The sequence below is a fragment of the Crocuta crocuta genome, unplaced genomic scaffold (assembly GCF_008692635.1).
Source record: "Crocuta crocuta isolate KB4526 unplaced genomic scaffold, BGI_CrCroc_1.0 scaffold330, whole genome shotgun sequence".
Classification (NCBI taxonomy): Eukaryota; Metazoa; Chordata; class Mammalia; order Carnivora; family Hyaenidae; genus Crocuta; species Crocuta crocuta.
In genome coordinates this window covers 2,800,658-2,814,745 of record NW_027530521.1, presented here as the reverse complement: position 1 = coordinate 2,814,745, position 14,088 = coordinate 2,800,658, and the positions used below count along the sequence as shown (strand labels likewise).

General features: G+C 54.6%; 1 protein-coding gene across 1 annotated transcript in view; it reads left to right on the top strand.

The window, feature by feature from the left end:
• The window catches only part of PRDM11 (PR/SET domain 11), a 48,179-nt gene extending 34,097 nt beyond the window's left edge, over positions 1 to 14,082 (top strand). The window contains exons 6-8 of the mRNA XM_077767447.1: positions 5,643 to 5,830; positions 10,156 to 10,773; positions 11,915 to 14,082. Of these exons, the coding sequence (XP_077623573.1) occupies positions 5,643 to 5,830; positions 10,156 to 10,773; positions 11,915 to 14,079 (2,971 nt within the window). The 3' untranslated portion in view covers positions 14,080 to 14,082. The remainder of the gene's footprint in view (positions 1 to 5,642; positions 5,831 to 10,155; positions 10,774 to 11,914) is intronic.
• Positions 14,083 to 14,088: the final 6 nt, after the last annotated feature.

Genomic DNA, 14,088 nt, shown 5'->3' with positions numbered 1-14,088 from the left:
CCCCAGCCCTCCCTCTCCCCCATGTCTGCCCCCTAGAGCCCTAGTGGGGGCTGGGAGGACGGCTCTACCCAGTGCCTGCTGTGGCTGGTCCCAGAGTCCTGCTTCTAAACCCAGACCAAGCTTTGTCCCGGGGAGAGCACATGGAGGGCAGCCACCAGGTCCCTGTGTCCTCAGCTCCATCGCCCCCCTCTCTGATTCTCTGGGGGCTCCTGCCACCCTGTACGAAACGCTCCCCCCACCCCCCAGTCTGACAGCCCAGTGGCTTGAATATTGCCTGGCATCCCCCTGCCCTCCCAATGCTGGAGTCAAAGATTGCCTTCCCAAGTACTTTTGTTAAGACGGCAATAAAAAGAAATTGATCTCACACTTGGAACACACCCAGTCTCCAGGATCTTTCTTTGGTGTATATTCTTTCTTCGCTTCCTGTGAAAACCTCAAGGCCCCCAGAGCAGGGGTTAGATGATGGAGGGAAAGCATGCTGGCCACAGGGGCCCCAGGGCCCCTGCCGTTTCCCGGACTCCGGAAGCACTCAGATGCCCCATATCGGGCACCAGGCTGGCCCTCAGAGGAAGAGAAAGGGACCGATGAGCTGAGTGAGATGAAACAGCCACTCTGAAACCCCTGAGCTGTATTTAAAGTCTCCGCACAGCAAAAGCAAGATGCTGCTAAGCGAATTTTACCTTTTGTTCCCTAAAAGAAGCTAGGGGCCCTGGGGGTAAAAAATCACTATTTCTGGCAGGAGACTCCGGAAGGTCAGGGGCTATCCATTCGCCAGTGTACTTCACTCTGAGGCGTGACCTTTTTTTTCCTCTGGACAGCTCCCCACAGATCCTAGCATCTGTCTGTCTATCACAGGCCAGACCCTACCCACAGCGATCTGAGGCTTTCAAAGTAACCAGAGGGGCTCCTATGGGTCCCTTTGGGAGTCTCCTTAGAAGAGGAGAAGGGGCCTCCTAACCTGTGCGTTGCCCTGGCTTACTGCCAGTCACACGGAGAGGTTCTCCCAAGCAGGAAACCCCTATGTCCTGACCAGCGATCTGTCCCCGCTCCGGAAGGTTCCAGCCTGCCTTTGACCTCTTGGAACCTAGGTTCTCCTGTTCTTGGCCGAAAAGCTTGGGCATGGAAATCAAAGTTACTCGATTTCCACGAGAGGCAAAGATACTGTGAAACCCAGCCCGCGATCTTCTCCAGCAAGGTGTAGGTACTGGCGGGCCCTTCCCTCTGGTCCTGGGGAGGGAAGGGATCAAGTTGGGGACAGAGAGTTGGAGAGCCTGTGAACTTCCGATGAAATTTTGTTAGGTCCTTTTTGTTGGCTTCAGTGAGGATTGTGGGTCGAGCACACCAAAACAGGAAGGTGGAACAGAGGCCAGTGGATGGAAGGGAATGGGTGGCCCATTTCAGCTTGAGATAGCGAAGTCCCACCCTAAGAGTCCGAGGCCTCCGGCAGCATTAAAGGCTGGCTGGGTGATGTTCTGTCAGAGTTCGGTGACCATCTGGTGGGTGGATGAATGACCCAAAGATGAGCCCAGCTCAGAGACCTAAATGCATGGGAGAAAACAGAATCCCGCCTCTTCTTGGTCAGTCTTTCCCATTCCTGCCTCCGTGGTTGGCACATCTTCCTCTCCATCAGAGATATACCCGCTGAGCAGGAATGTCTGAGCCCGGGATGCCCCGTGGGTTATTGTCTCTCTTCGGTTGAAACCGATAGTCATTTCCTGTCCCAGCTAGAAAAATCTGGTGCATCTGATAAGGCACTGGGGGTGAGGTCTAAGAAGTGCTGCCTTAGTGCCTATCTACCCAATACCCAAAGTCAGTGAGGAGTTCGGAATGAAAACAATCCATTATCATCACGAAGAGTTTAGGCCAGAGCACAGCTCTCCACCACCACTGCTGCCACCCACCCCCTCGATTGCTTCAATGGTTGTCACCCCTGTGGGTCTGATTTAAAAAGCTATCAGGTGACCCCTCGCATGTGTAGAGTGGCCTGTGCTGGCCATTTTCCACCCTCCTTCTGACATATGCTGTGCCTTCTCTCCAACGAGGTAGTGACCTCAACAGATACAGGGATTTTCACTAGAAAATTTTCACTAGAAGCTGTGTCTTCCAGAAAGGGCCCTTGGTGATCTGCAGCCATGAAATGGGACATGAAGGGATTGTTGTGTGGAAACAGAAGGATTCTGAGAGTGGATTAAACCATGGGACGTTATTGCAAAATACTTAAAAGAGAGAGTTCTCATCCCACAATACTGGTGTTGGGATTTAGCTGGCTCCATTAAACATCTTGGGGGAGTGGGTTGTTACCATTCACTGAGAGTTGCCATCTATATTATATTTCAAATGCCAAGTTTTAAAATGACCGAATATGACCAGATGCTGAACAAATTTTGATCTGTCTTGAAAGGCTGTGATTGATGCAGAGATTTGGGGGCTCTTGTTCCAAACCTCGATCCTTGTTGGGCAGGAAACCACCAGGAGGTAGAAAGGGAAATGGACCTGAATCTTTCTAAATCTTCGGACCTAGTCTAGAAGTTGCTCTTTTGAATAAGTCCCTGATGGTTACGTGTTCCTCATCTCTTTCTCTCCTAACGTTGAGCGCCAGAGGAGGTAATGCTAGCTCTTAGAGACTGATGATTGTTTATACCCCCAAAACCAGAGAAGAAGTGTATCTTTCCTTGTGCTCTGTGATGGAAGTGATTCTTGTGAGGAAAAAGATGAATGAGCAGTTTGCCTTTGGAATCCGGGAGTAGGAAAGTTTGGATCTACCCCAGTTCTGTTCCCTGCTAACCACACGTTTGATTAATTTTGGAATGTCAAACCCCAGGCTCTCACTAAATTGGGGACTGGAAAATATTTTGCACGTTCAGAAGGAATCGCAGATCTGGGGCAAAGTGGACCCCGGACTGCTGGAATGCTGCAGCTCAGAAGTATCCATCTGGAAAGACTTCCCTGGGCCAGGGGTCCTCTTTTCCTTCCCCCAAGTTCTTGGTTAGCGGCGTGACTAGGCGTCACGGATATCACAGTACTGACTTCACAGCTCAGGGAGACCAGCGCTCATGTTCGATGCTGCCAAGCACGCAGATGCGTTGACTTAGTTTCTGGACACAAGCACGTTCTGGGGATCTAAGCGCCACACACCCTGTGTGGCCCCCACACCCCTAGGATACGTGCTGCAGCCTGTTGCCAGGTAGATTGGTCCCTGGACTCTGGTGGTCCCCATTATAAGGTCACAGCCTCCTCCAGGGCGGAGGAGAACAGAGTCTACAGGGGACTCTCTGTGACAAGGGGCAGGATGTGCTCTCAGGTGCTATGCCTGAGGGGCCAGGAATGTAGATTCACGATGCAGCCGGCCATGGAGATGGCCACTGGGACCGGAAGTGGATTTTGTGTGTCTTGTCTTAGGGGGTGGAAGAGGGGTAACTGTAATACTTGCCTACTAAGGACAACCTGGAAAATACAGAAAAACTGATAAAGCAGATCCACCTGTAATGGACAATCACTGTTACAACATTGGAATATTTCCTTCAAGTCGTTTACTGAGGCTTGTTTTTAAAGCATGATGGGAACCATAGCCTAAAGAGCTTCCAGCCCTACTGTTCTCACTCTGCATTCTATCAGGACATGCTCCCCTGTCATGAAAGATCGTCTGAAACCACTATGCTATAAGGTGGGCCACAATTCCATCGTACAAACCTGCCACGGTTCACTACTAAACCGTTTCTCCGGTATTCGGCGTTTCCATGTCTTTGCTCTTGCATTATCGTGACCGATGATATAGCCAGGGCGGTGGTATGCCAGGTTTGTCGACTTGGTCTGCATCTTATCATCCTTTTGGAAATTTTTCCAAAATGGTGACAACACACAGATCATAAAATTTGTTTTTTAAAGTATGCGGTTCAGCGGCGTTAATTTCATGCACGTTGCACAGTCGTGACCACCAACTGTCTCCAAGACTCTTTTCCTCTTCCCCCATTGACACTATATTCCCATGAAACATGAACTCTCCATGCCCCCCTCTCTACCCTGGCCCCTGGCAACACCCCCCCCCCCAGGTCCTCCTTTCTGTCTCTATGAATTTGACCGTTCCTGCAAGTACCTCATATAAATGGAATCCTACCGTATTTGTCCTTTCGTGATTGGCTTGTTTCCCTTAGTGTATGTCTTCAAGGTTCCTTCGTGGTATAGCATATAGCAGAATTCCCTTCCTTTTGAAAGCCCAGTAATAGCCATTGTCTGTGTATTCCCCGTTCCGTTTATCCGCTTATCCATCAGTGGACACTTGGTGGCTCCCACCTGCTGACTGTTGTGAATAATGGTGCTGTGAACGTGGGTGTACGAATACCAGTCCGTGTTGCCAATTTGTTTCCCAAAGGCTTGTGCTAATTTATTCTCCACCATTCGTCTGGGAGACGCTTTTCTCGCCAATGTGGGTATTGTCGTTAAAAAGAGAGAGAGGGAGACAGGGAGAGGCGTCTGCGCCAATGAGATGATGGGCTACTTGCTGTTTCTTTTCTTATTAGTGATGCTGGATACTTGTTCATTATCCATTTGGGGTTTTTCCCAGGAATTATCGCGCACCCCGGACTGCTCCAAATTCAGTTCTTTGGGCGATGCCAGTCAGTCCGACTTTGATTTCTAGCCTGGCTTTTGAGACAAATCGTGGCATAAGGAAAAGAAGTTTATTTTTTATGATGAATTTCCTGGATGCCCGCATGGCACGGATCCTTAAGCCTCCAGATAGTTTCCTCTTGTCCTTTTGATCTATCCGCCTCTGCTTCTCTGGAGGTGTTACATCATCTCAGCTTTGGAAGGGGGCAGGTTGGATGTTGGAAATGTCATTTCAGGGAGATGGGGTAAGGGCGAGATTCTGAGGGTTTGGCAGAACTTTAAAGGTTATCTGGGCATGGCTGAGTTGGTGCTTTACGTGCCCACATAGGAGCCGTGAGATCTTGTGGGAAAATCACAGACCTCAAAGCTCCATCTCCCATTTATTCACTGTGTGACCTCAAGCAAGTCACTTAGCTTCTCTGAGTCTTAGTTTCCTTACCTTCAAATAACTTAGATTAGTCAGTCATCACTTAATCTTCTCTTGTCTCTTATTTACCTTCCTCTTCTGTCCACATGGGACACTCGCTTTTTAAAGACACTGATCTTTAGCATTGGTTAACTGACCTTTTGGGCACTCTTGTCACGTGGGTTCTTTCTTCTAGGCTTTGTGAAATCCTGGAGACAGCCCAAGAATCCCACACTTAACTGCCATCAGAGGCCTGCAGGTGTCTGGGAATCCCTGCGGTTAAAATTTGGTGAAGAGCAAAGGAATGACGCGATCTTTCAGTTCTGTCGTCATTTTTGTATCTGGTGTTGAATTTTATATTTACCAGTACGTGGGAGGTCGGCAGGGCGGCTGTCATTTCTAGTCTCAGAAAACGGCGATCCTCAGAGGCTCAGAGACTTGCTTGGGGTCACACGAAACCGTGACGTTGAGATGAGGAACCGGCTCTGGCCGGGTCCCGACCCCGGACAGGCGGCCGTCCTCCGACTTTGGCGCACGGCCCTTGCTCGCGGACCTCCGACCTCCCGCGCCTGCGCGGCACGGTGCCCCACCGAGTGGCCCGCGCCTTCTCACCTGTCCCCCTCGCCCCCAGGTACGTGGTCATCTCCCGGGAAGAGAGGGAGCAGAACCTGCTGGCCTTCCAGCACAGCGAGCGCATCTACTTCCGCGCGCGCCGGGACATCCGGCCGGGGGAGCGGCTCCGGGTCTGGTACAGTGAGGACTACATGAAGCGTCTACACAGCATGTCCCAGGAGACTATCCACCGCAATCTGGCCCGAGGTGAGTGCCCACCGGAGGCGGCCTCCGGGAGCTTCCTTCCCGCGAAGACCGCTGGGAAATGCAGTGCGGCGGCAGTGGGGAGACCCGGAGGGANAGGGCCGCCTGCGAGCAGCAGCTCCGGGCAGGACAGCGGTCGCTCCAGCTCCAGGGGACACGCCCGGTACAGACATTTGAGAGGATCCAGGAGAGGGAACAAGGCCCCGAAGCCAAGCACATAAGTTCAATCAGAATTGACCCTCTTCCTCCACCTCTCAATGATGGGAAGACGCTATGTCTCAGCAATAGCTGACATTTACTAAGCACTTACTCCTTGCAGAGCATTCGTTCTGCAGGGTCCACATGGTCATCACAACACCTACCTCTAAGTGCACTGTGGGCATGAGCTGGGGAATATACACGACACATTTAGAACAACGCCCACCTTTACCATTGTAAGCCCTTAATTGTCACTTTAGAAAAAAAATTTTTTACACTTATCTTTGAGAGAGAGACAGCACGAGCGGGGGAGGGGCAGAGAGAGAGAGGGAGACACAGAATCCGAAGCAGGCTCCAGGCTCTCAGCTGTCAGCACGGAGCCCGATGCAGGGCTCGAACCCACGAACCGTGAGATCATGACCTGAGCCGAAGTCGGATGCTCAACTGAGCCACCCAGGCGCCCCTGTAAACTTTTAATTCTAACGCTTGATCCCATGTGGCTTATCATCCCCAGCTTACAAATGTAGAAACTAAGCATCGGATGTAAATAGGACTGGCCCGGGGTCACATGGCTGTGGGGGAGGGGCGGTGCTGGGTTTCTCATCCACATCTGTGTAGCGTCTTAGTCCAGGGTCTACGCTCTAACCCATGGTGTTATACGACCTCTCAGACCAAACTTGTTTCTTCCCAGCTTCCTCCTGGTCTCATTCCTGAAAGTCCTAATAACACGTGTGCATGAACAATCTCTATTAGAAGAAGACAGTTGGAGGGAGGTGGGAAGGCGACCTTAGGTGTGGCTGGTGGCCTGGGGGTGAGATGTCCATCAGCTCCATTTAATTGAGTCCTTTGAAAGTGGCTTAAAATACTCCCCAGCCCCTAGATGTTTGCCTGTCTATCCCGTCCTCAGTCTGAGCCTAGGCAAACTGGTGAATCCGCACTTTCTTTCAAGGGGACCTTCCTTGCACTGAAAAAACATTCAAATACCCAGAGTCCATCTGGTCTCAGGAACCAGGGCTGTACCCAAGCCCCACGCTATCACGTTCCTGACCAACCTACTTACTAGAAATAAATCTTCATATGGAAGATGAGTGGAGAAGATGAAAAGGGGGTGGGGTGGCCCATTGCAGTTAAGCTATGTTGATTTTTTAAGTTTACTTATTTATTTAGAGAGAGAGAGAGCACTCACAGAGAGGGGCAGAGAGAGAGGGAGAGGATCCCAAGCAGGCTCGTGCTGAGCCCAACACAGGGCTTGATCTCATGACCGTGAGACCATGACTTGAGCCAAAATCAAGAGTCGGACTCCCAACCAACTGAGCCACCCAGGGGGCCCCGAAAGCTATTTTTAAAACCCAAACAGAACAAAGCAAATTGTGGACATTGAGTGTACAGCTGCTGCCTGACTTGGTAAAAGGTAACTGTGATCGGATGGGCAGTGAGGAGGCCCCACAGACATCCTCATCTGTTGTCTCTTTGGAACCGGGGGCTGGCCACATGCCCACCTCACTCGGGAAGGTGTGTTTCTATGATGAGATTCACGCGGTTTCCATCCGGCCTCTGAAGACGCATTGTGTAAACGTGCCTGACACACAGTAGGTGCTCAGTACATCTTTGTTGAATGGATAAAAGAAGACACGAATGAAGATGGCCAAGAAGTCTCCAAAAGAATCCTATCACCAGAAGAAAAGAAAACCAAGAGAAGTCATATCTGAGGACACAGATTCCATCCCTTGGCCATAATCTTCTTAAACTCTTCTGGATTTGTAACGCCCTTCTTCCCCCGCCCAGCCCCCACCCCCAGAGTCTTCTCCAAAGCACCTCATGCTGCAGTCATGCTCAGAGAGCCCTGAGACCCAAGGGGATTGCTCGGAGAACGGAGTGAGCTTTCAGGAGTGGTGCAAAGGAGGCGTGGCAGAGAGGCTTCAAATGAGATACATGAAGATTTGTGAAGATACAGGAAGAAGGAGTGTCTATTCCTGGCCAGGCTGAGCGGTAGGAAACAGGAAGGAGACTGAAAGGCACCATGGGGCCGGGCCAGAGCAGTGGGTGGGCTCGTTCCCAAAGCCCTTGGGAGCAGTCGTGAGCTCAGTGACCTTTAGATGCATAGATGTGTCTGGAGCCTGCTGCTTTGGCAGACTCTGAATACAGTCAGTGGCATCTTAGATGGGCGTGCCAGCCCCGCTCTGGAAAGGGCATCCCTACACTCAGTCGCTGAAGGTCTCCCATGGAAGGAAGTTTCTTTGTAATTGGAGGCTGGAGCCCTGAGAAGGGCCAGAGCATGAATTACTAGTCTTCCTTAAGTAGGGACGTTACCTGAAGCCCAGAACTGCTTCCTGAACACAGTGGAAAAAGTATGCCCTTGTGGTTCTCTTTTAAGAACGGGATGCATCAAATATGTGTATTCAAAAAACCTTGTGTTATTTGATCTACCTTGAGTCACTGGTTCACTTTGTGGTGCTTTCCCCTATATTTTACGGTGGCTTTGAAATCAGTTTCATAATGCTGAAAGGTCTTTTTCGCCCTTCAGATTTTTCTGAACGCCTTGAGTCTTAAGAAGTCTCCCACTCATCCTAGGAAATTTGAATGACCTTGTCTTTAAGCAGAGAGGCATGAGGACTCTCTGGCCAAGAGGCCTTGACCCCCTGACATCCTCAGCTGTTTGCCGCCCGATCAGTCTATGAGAAGTGAAAGTGTGGCCCTTGATGTTTAGAGATTCTAAACGGGCAAGTGTCGTATCTGACCCGTAATGCAAACGTGTTGCGTTTTTACCAAGTGTTCATCTCCCTACTCGTCAGAAGTGACAGCAATGTAGGCTGTGAGGATCACCTGACGTCCAGGGGCCTTGAACGTAAGGTTGCTATTCAGGCATTCATGTGAGGATGGAAGAGAGGCGTTCTGACTAGGTCACCCCCTTCTGTGGTGTTACCTCTAGGAAACCTGCATGCAAAAATGGGCCAGGGCACGGCACCCCTTGCCAGCTGCAGGAAGCCAGGGCTCGGTCATTGCATGGAACTTCTGGATTGTTCACAGAGATCCTCTGGCCTTCACGCAGAGGTTTTTAGCAAACGCACTTTTTGGAAACCCAACTGTGACATATATTCAGGTCACGTCATTACCCAGAGTCGTCTCCCGGGGCCCCACCTTTATCTAGGAAGCCTTTGAGATTTCCCAGCTCCACAGGCTGCCGCCAGGACCTTCTGAGGGTCCTCTTTAGCGCCTGCACCCCGGGGGAGCGCACGCCCTTTCTATAGCAATTTATGAAGCTGTGTCGGCCGTTTCAAAGAATCGGGCTAAAATTATTGTTGGGAGCTCAGCCACGTCTTTGAAGGCAGTCGCATGATGGAAAGAGCTAGAAAAGGGAACGTTCTTTGTACCATGAGGTAAGGAGACACAGCTGTATTTCAAGAACGCTTTGGGTCGGCATGGCCACGCCCCTCTTTATCGTGCTGGAGGCCACCGGCCCGGGAGCCGTCAGCCACTGTGAGGGCCCCCATCTTCCCTTTCCTTCCTGCCTCGGTTGTGGGAGGAACCACAGATGTTCAGGTCACACTCTCTTCCGTGCACCTGGTCTCCTGATCTCTGGGCGAGTTAGGAAGGATGCTTGCTGTGGGTCAGACTTGGCCCCTGCGGGGCCGGCTCGGGGCAACCAGGGAGCAGGAAGGAGCGGACTCCGTGTTCCGTGTGTACCTTTTACCAAGTCGAAGCAGCCATCTTCCAACTGTCAGGACTGGACGAGAAGCCTGGAGGGCAGGGGCCCACGAGAACTGAGCTCTGAGGGCCGCCCCCACGCACGCTGCTTGATCGCTGGGGTGTCGTCTTCTAGAGAGACTGAACTTCCAGCCACCCTCCCCCATGGCATTCTCTCAACTTCCAGATGCACCCCTTATATGCATAAGGCTCCCTTGAAGTGGCCTTTTTAAAGAATGCTTCCCACTTGTGGGGGGTCCCACGCTAGACCCCGTGATGCCCTGAGTGCCCCGCCTCTCCCTTTTTTGTCACACCTGCCCCACAAGGCCAGATGCAGAGGGACCTGTCCGCTGACTTTCCCGGTAGGAGCCCCTGCCTGGTTTTCTGTTGGTTTCTCCACTTCGGGGCTTTTCCCCACTTCCTCACACCCTGGTTTTCCTTCCTAGGAGAGAAGAGGTTGCAGAGGGAGAAGTCTGAGCAGGCTCTGGATAACCTAGAAGACCTGAGGGGGCCCCTTCAGCTCCCCGTGTTGAGACAGGGCAAAAGTCCCTACAAGCGTGGCTTTGACGAGGGGGACGCGCACCCCCAGGCCAAGAAGAAGAAGATTGACCTCATTTTCAAGGACGTGCTGGAGGCGTCCCTGGAGTCTGCCAAGGCGGAAGCGCACCAGCTGGCGCTGAGCACCTCCCTGGTCATCCGGAAAGTCCCCAAGTACCAGGACGATGCCTACGGTCGCTGCGCCATGACCGTGTCGCATGGCGTGCCGAATGTCAGCCGGGTGCAGGCGGAAGGAGACCGCAAGATCCCCCAGGGGGCCTCCAAGGAGCCGGCCGCGTTGGAGGACGAAGAGGAAGAGCCATCGTCCTTCAAGGCTGACAGCCCCGCCGAGGCCTCCCTTGCATCCGACCCTCACGAGCTCCCCACCACCTCCTTTTGCCCTAACTGTATTCGCCTCAAGAAGAAGGTCCGGGAGCTCCAGGCCGAACTAGATATGCTTAAGTCCGGGAAGCTTCCTGAACCCCCTGTTCAGGCCCTGGAGCTCCCAGAGCTCTCGGACCCCGCAGGTAAGTTGGCGTGTGGATGAGACAGAGGCCGGAGGGAAGGGCGCCCGGCGGGCAGGGCCCTGTGAGGGCGGTGAGGAGTGCCAGGCAGGGGGCGGGCTCCGGCCCGCAGGTACCTGCCCGGGACAGGCTGCTTCTCAGCCCCAGCTGGACGCCCCATGTCACACCCTTGTATCCTCCCCATCAATAAAGGAAGTTCCACTGCAGGAGGGGTGTGTGCTTTGTTCTTGACCTGCTGCCTTTCTCTAGTGGTTCCCCTGCCGTCTCAGCCCCATGGCAACTTCTAAAGCCAATCTCCCTGTCTCCCCAGTCCCAAGCAGGGCGTCCCGTCAGAGGTGGGGGGGGCGGGGGGGGGGCTTCTTGAACTCAGTCCCAGAACACAGCCTCTTTCTTCTGTTCCCAAATTGCTCTTCTGCCGCACACAGTCGTGTCCCCCTTCCCCTGCCCAGAGTTCTAGAAGGACCCGGATATAGGTAGGGCGTGCGGCCGCATGCCGTGGTGCTTTTCTGTTGGCTGCTCGGATCGTTAGAATTGGTCGACCACCAGGAAGGGTTTTTTTCAGAACACAGCTGCAGCTGAGTCCGGCGTTTACATAGCATTTCCTATTTTAACCTCATCCCTCAGCAGCGCAGAGCGAGGTGTCTCAGATATTCAAAGCATGCGTCTTAACCAAACTGCGTTCTGATCCTGAAATAGCCTGGGGCTATGGCAGCTGCTTTCCTGAGAGGGAAGCTGCTGAGATGCACAAGCCCCAGGTCCTCGCTGGGCGGGGGGCCAGGAAAGGAGAAGGGGGGGGGGTCTTGGGAACACTCAACGGGCTTTGTTCTCTCCTCAGGTCTGCCGCTCAGTTGATGGGGAAGATATTCGATCCCTTGGGTGCCCGCTAGTGGAGGGTGAGAGCGGGCAGGCTGGTGGCGCAGGGCCGGCCCCCAGGGCCGACCCCCAGACAGGAGAGGTCACACGCGGGTTAACAAGAGCGCTTCTTATGAGACAGATCCTAGGGCCGGGGTCCAGAATGCGTCGTAGGAATTGGCCGTGTGTGACCCGGCGTGCCACCTTTGGGACGGCGTTCCTGCCCATGTCGGAGGAGCCTGGGGTTTCCGCCACCGGGTCTTCAAACGTCTCCTTCCTGTTTGTCTTGCAGCCTCCGAGAGCCTGGTGTCCGGCCCCGCCGTCATGGAGGACGATGACCAGGAGGTGGACTCCGCCGACGAGTCCGTCTCCAACGACATGCTGGCCGCCGCCGACGAGCCCTCCAAGATGTCCTCGGCCGCCGGGCGCCGCATCCGGCGCTTTAAGCAGGAGTGGCTCAAGAAGTTCTGGTTCCTGCGCTACTCCCCGACCCTCAACGAGATGTGGTGCCACGTGTGCCGCCAGTACACGGTGCAGTCGTCGCGCACGTCGGCCTTCATCATCGGCTCCAAGCAGTTCAAGATCCACACCATCAAGCTGCACAGCCAGAGCAACCTGCACAAGAAGTGTCTGCAGCTGTACAAGCTGCGCATGCACCCCGAGAAGACGGAGGAGATGTGCCGCAACATGACGCTGCTTTTCAACACCGCCTACCACCTGGCCTTCGAGGGCCGGCCCTACCTGGACTTCCGGCCCCTGGCCGAGCTCCTGCGGAAGTGCGAGCTCAAGGTGGTGGACCAGTACATGAATGAAGGCGACTGCCAAGTCCTCATCCACCACATCGCCCGCGCGCTGCGGGAGGACCTGGTGGAGCGCCTCCGCCAGTCGCCCTGCCTCAGCGTCATCCTGGACGGCCAGAGCGACGACCTGCTGGCCGACACGGTGGCCGTCTACGTCCAGTACGCCAGCGGCGACGGGCCCCCGGCCACCGAGTTCCTGTCCCTGCAGGAGCTGGGCTTCTCGGGCACGGAGAGCTACCTGCAGGCCCTCGACCGGGCCTTTTCCGCGCTGGGCATCCGGCTGCAGGACGAGAAGCCGACCGTCGGCCTGGGCATAGACGGGGCCAACGTCACGGCCAGCCTGCGTGCCAGCATGTTCATGACGATCCGCAAGACGCTGCCCTGGTTGCTGTGCCTGCCCTTCATGGTGCACCGGCCGCACTTGGAGGTCCTGGACGCCATCAGCGGGAAGGAGCTCCCCTGCCTGGAGGAGCTGGAGAACAACCTGAAGCAGCTGCTGAGCTTCTACCGCTACTCGCCGCGCCTCCTGTGCGAGCTGCGGTCCACGGCCTCCACCCTGTGTGAGGAGACCGAGTTCCTGGGGGACATCCGTGCCGTGCGGTGGATCATCGGGGAGCAGAACGTCCTCAACGCGCTCATCAAAGACTACCTGGAGGTGGTGGCCCACCTCAAGGACGTCAGCAGCCAGACCCAGCGAGCGGACGCGTCGGCCATCGCACTGGCGCTATTGCAATTCCTCATGGACTACCAGTCCGTCAAGCTCATCTACTTTCTCCTGGACGTCATCGCCGTGCTCTCGCGCCTGGCCTACGTCTTCCAGGGCGAGTACCTCCTGGTGTCCCAGGTGGACGACAAGATCGAGGAGGCCATCCAGGAGATCAGCCGGCTGGCCGACTCCCCCGGCGAGTACCTCCAGGAGTTCGAGGAGAACTTTCGGGAGAGCTTCAACGGCGTCGCCATGAAGAACCTCAGGGTGGCCGAAGCCAAGTTTCAGTCCGTCAGGGAGAAGATCTGCCAGAAGACCCAGGTGATCCTGGCTCAGAGGTTCGACTCCCGCAGCCGGATCTTCGTGAAAGCCTGCCAGGTGTTCGACCTGGCCGCCTGGCCCCGGAGCAGTGAGGAGCTGGTGAGCTATGGCAAGGAGGACATGGTGCAGATATTCGACCACCTGGAGGCCATCCCCGCCTTCTCCCGGGACGTCTGCAGGGAGGGGCAGGACCCCCGGGGCAGTCTGCTGATGGAGTGGCGGGACCTCAAGGCTGACTACTACGCCAAGAACGGCTTCAAAGACCTGATTGGCCACGTCTGCAAGTACAAACAGAGGTTCCCACTCTTGAACAAGATCATCCAGGTCCTCAAAGTGCTCCCCACTTCCACCGCCTGCTGCGAGAAAGGCCGCAACGCGCTGCAGCGAGTTCGCAAAAACCACCGCTCCCGCCTGACCCTGGAGCAGCTCAGCGACCTGTTGACAATCGCCGTGAACGGCCCGCCCATCGCCAGCTTCGATGCCAAGCGGGCCCTGGACAGCTGGTTCGAGGAGAAGTCTGGCAACAGTTACGCGCTGTCGGCCGAGGTCCTCAGCAGGATGTCGGCACTAGAACAGAAGCCCGTGCTGCAGACCGTGGACCACGGGTCAGAGTTCTACCCGGACATCTAGGAGGCCACC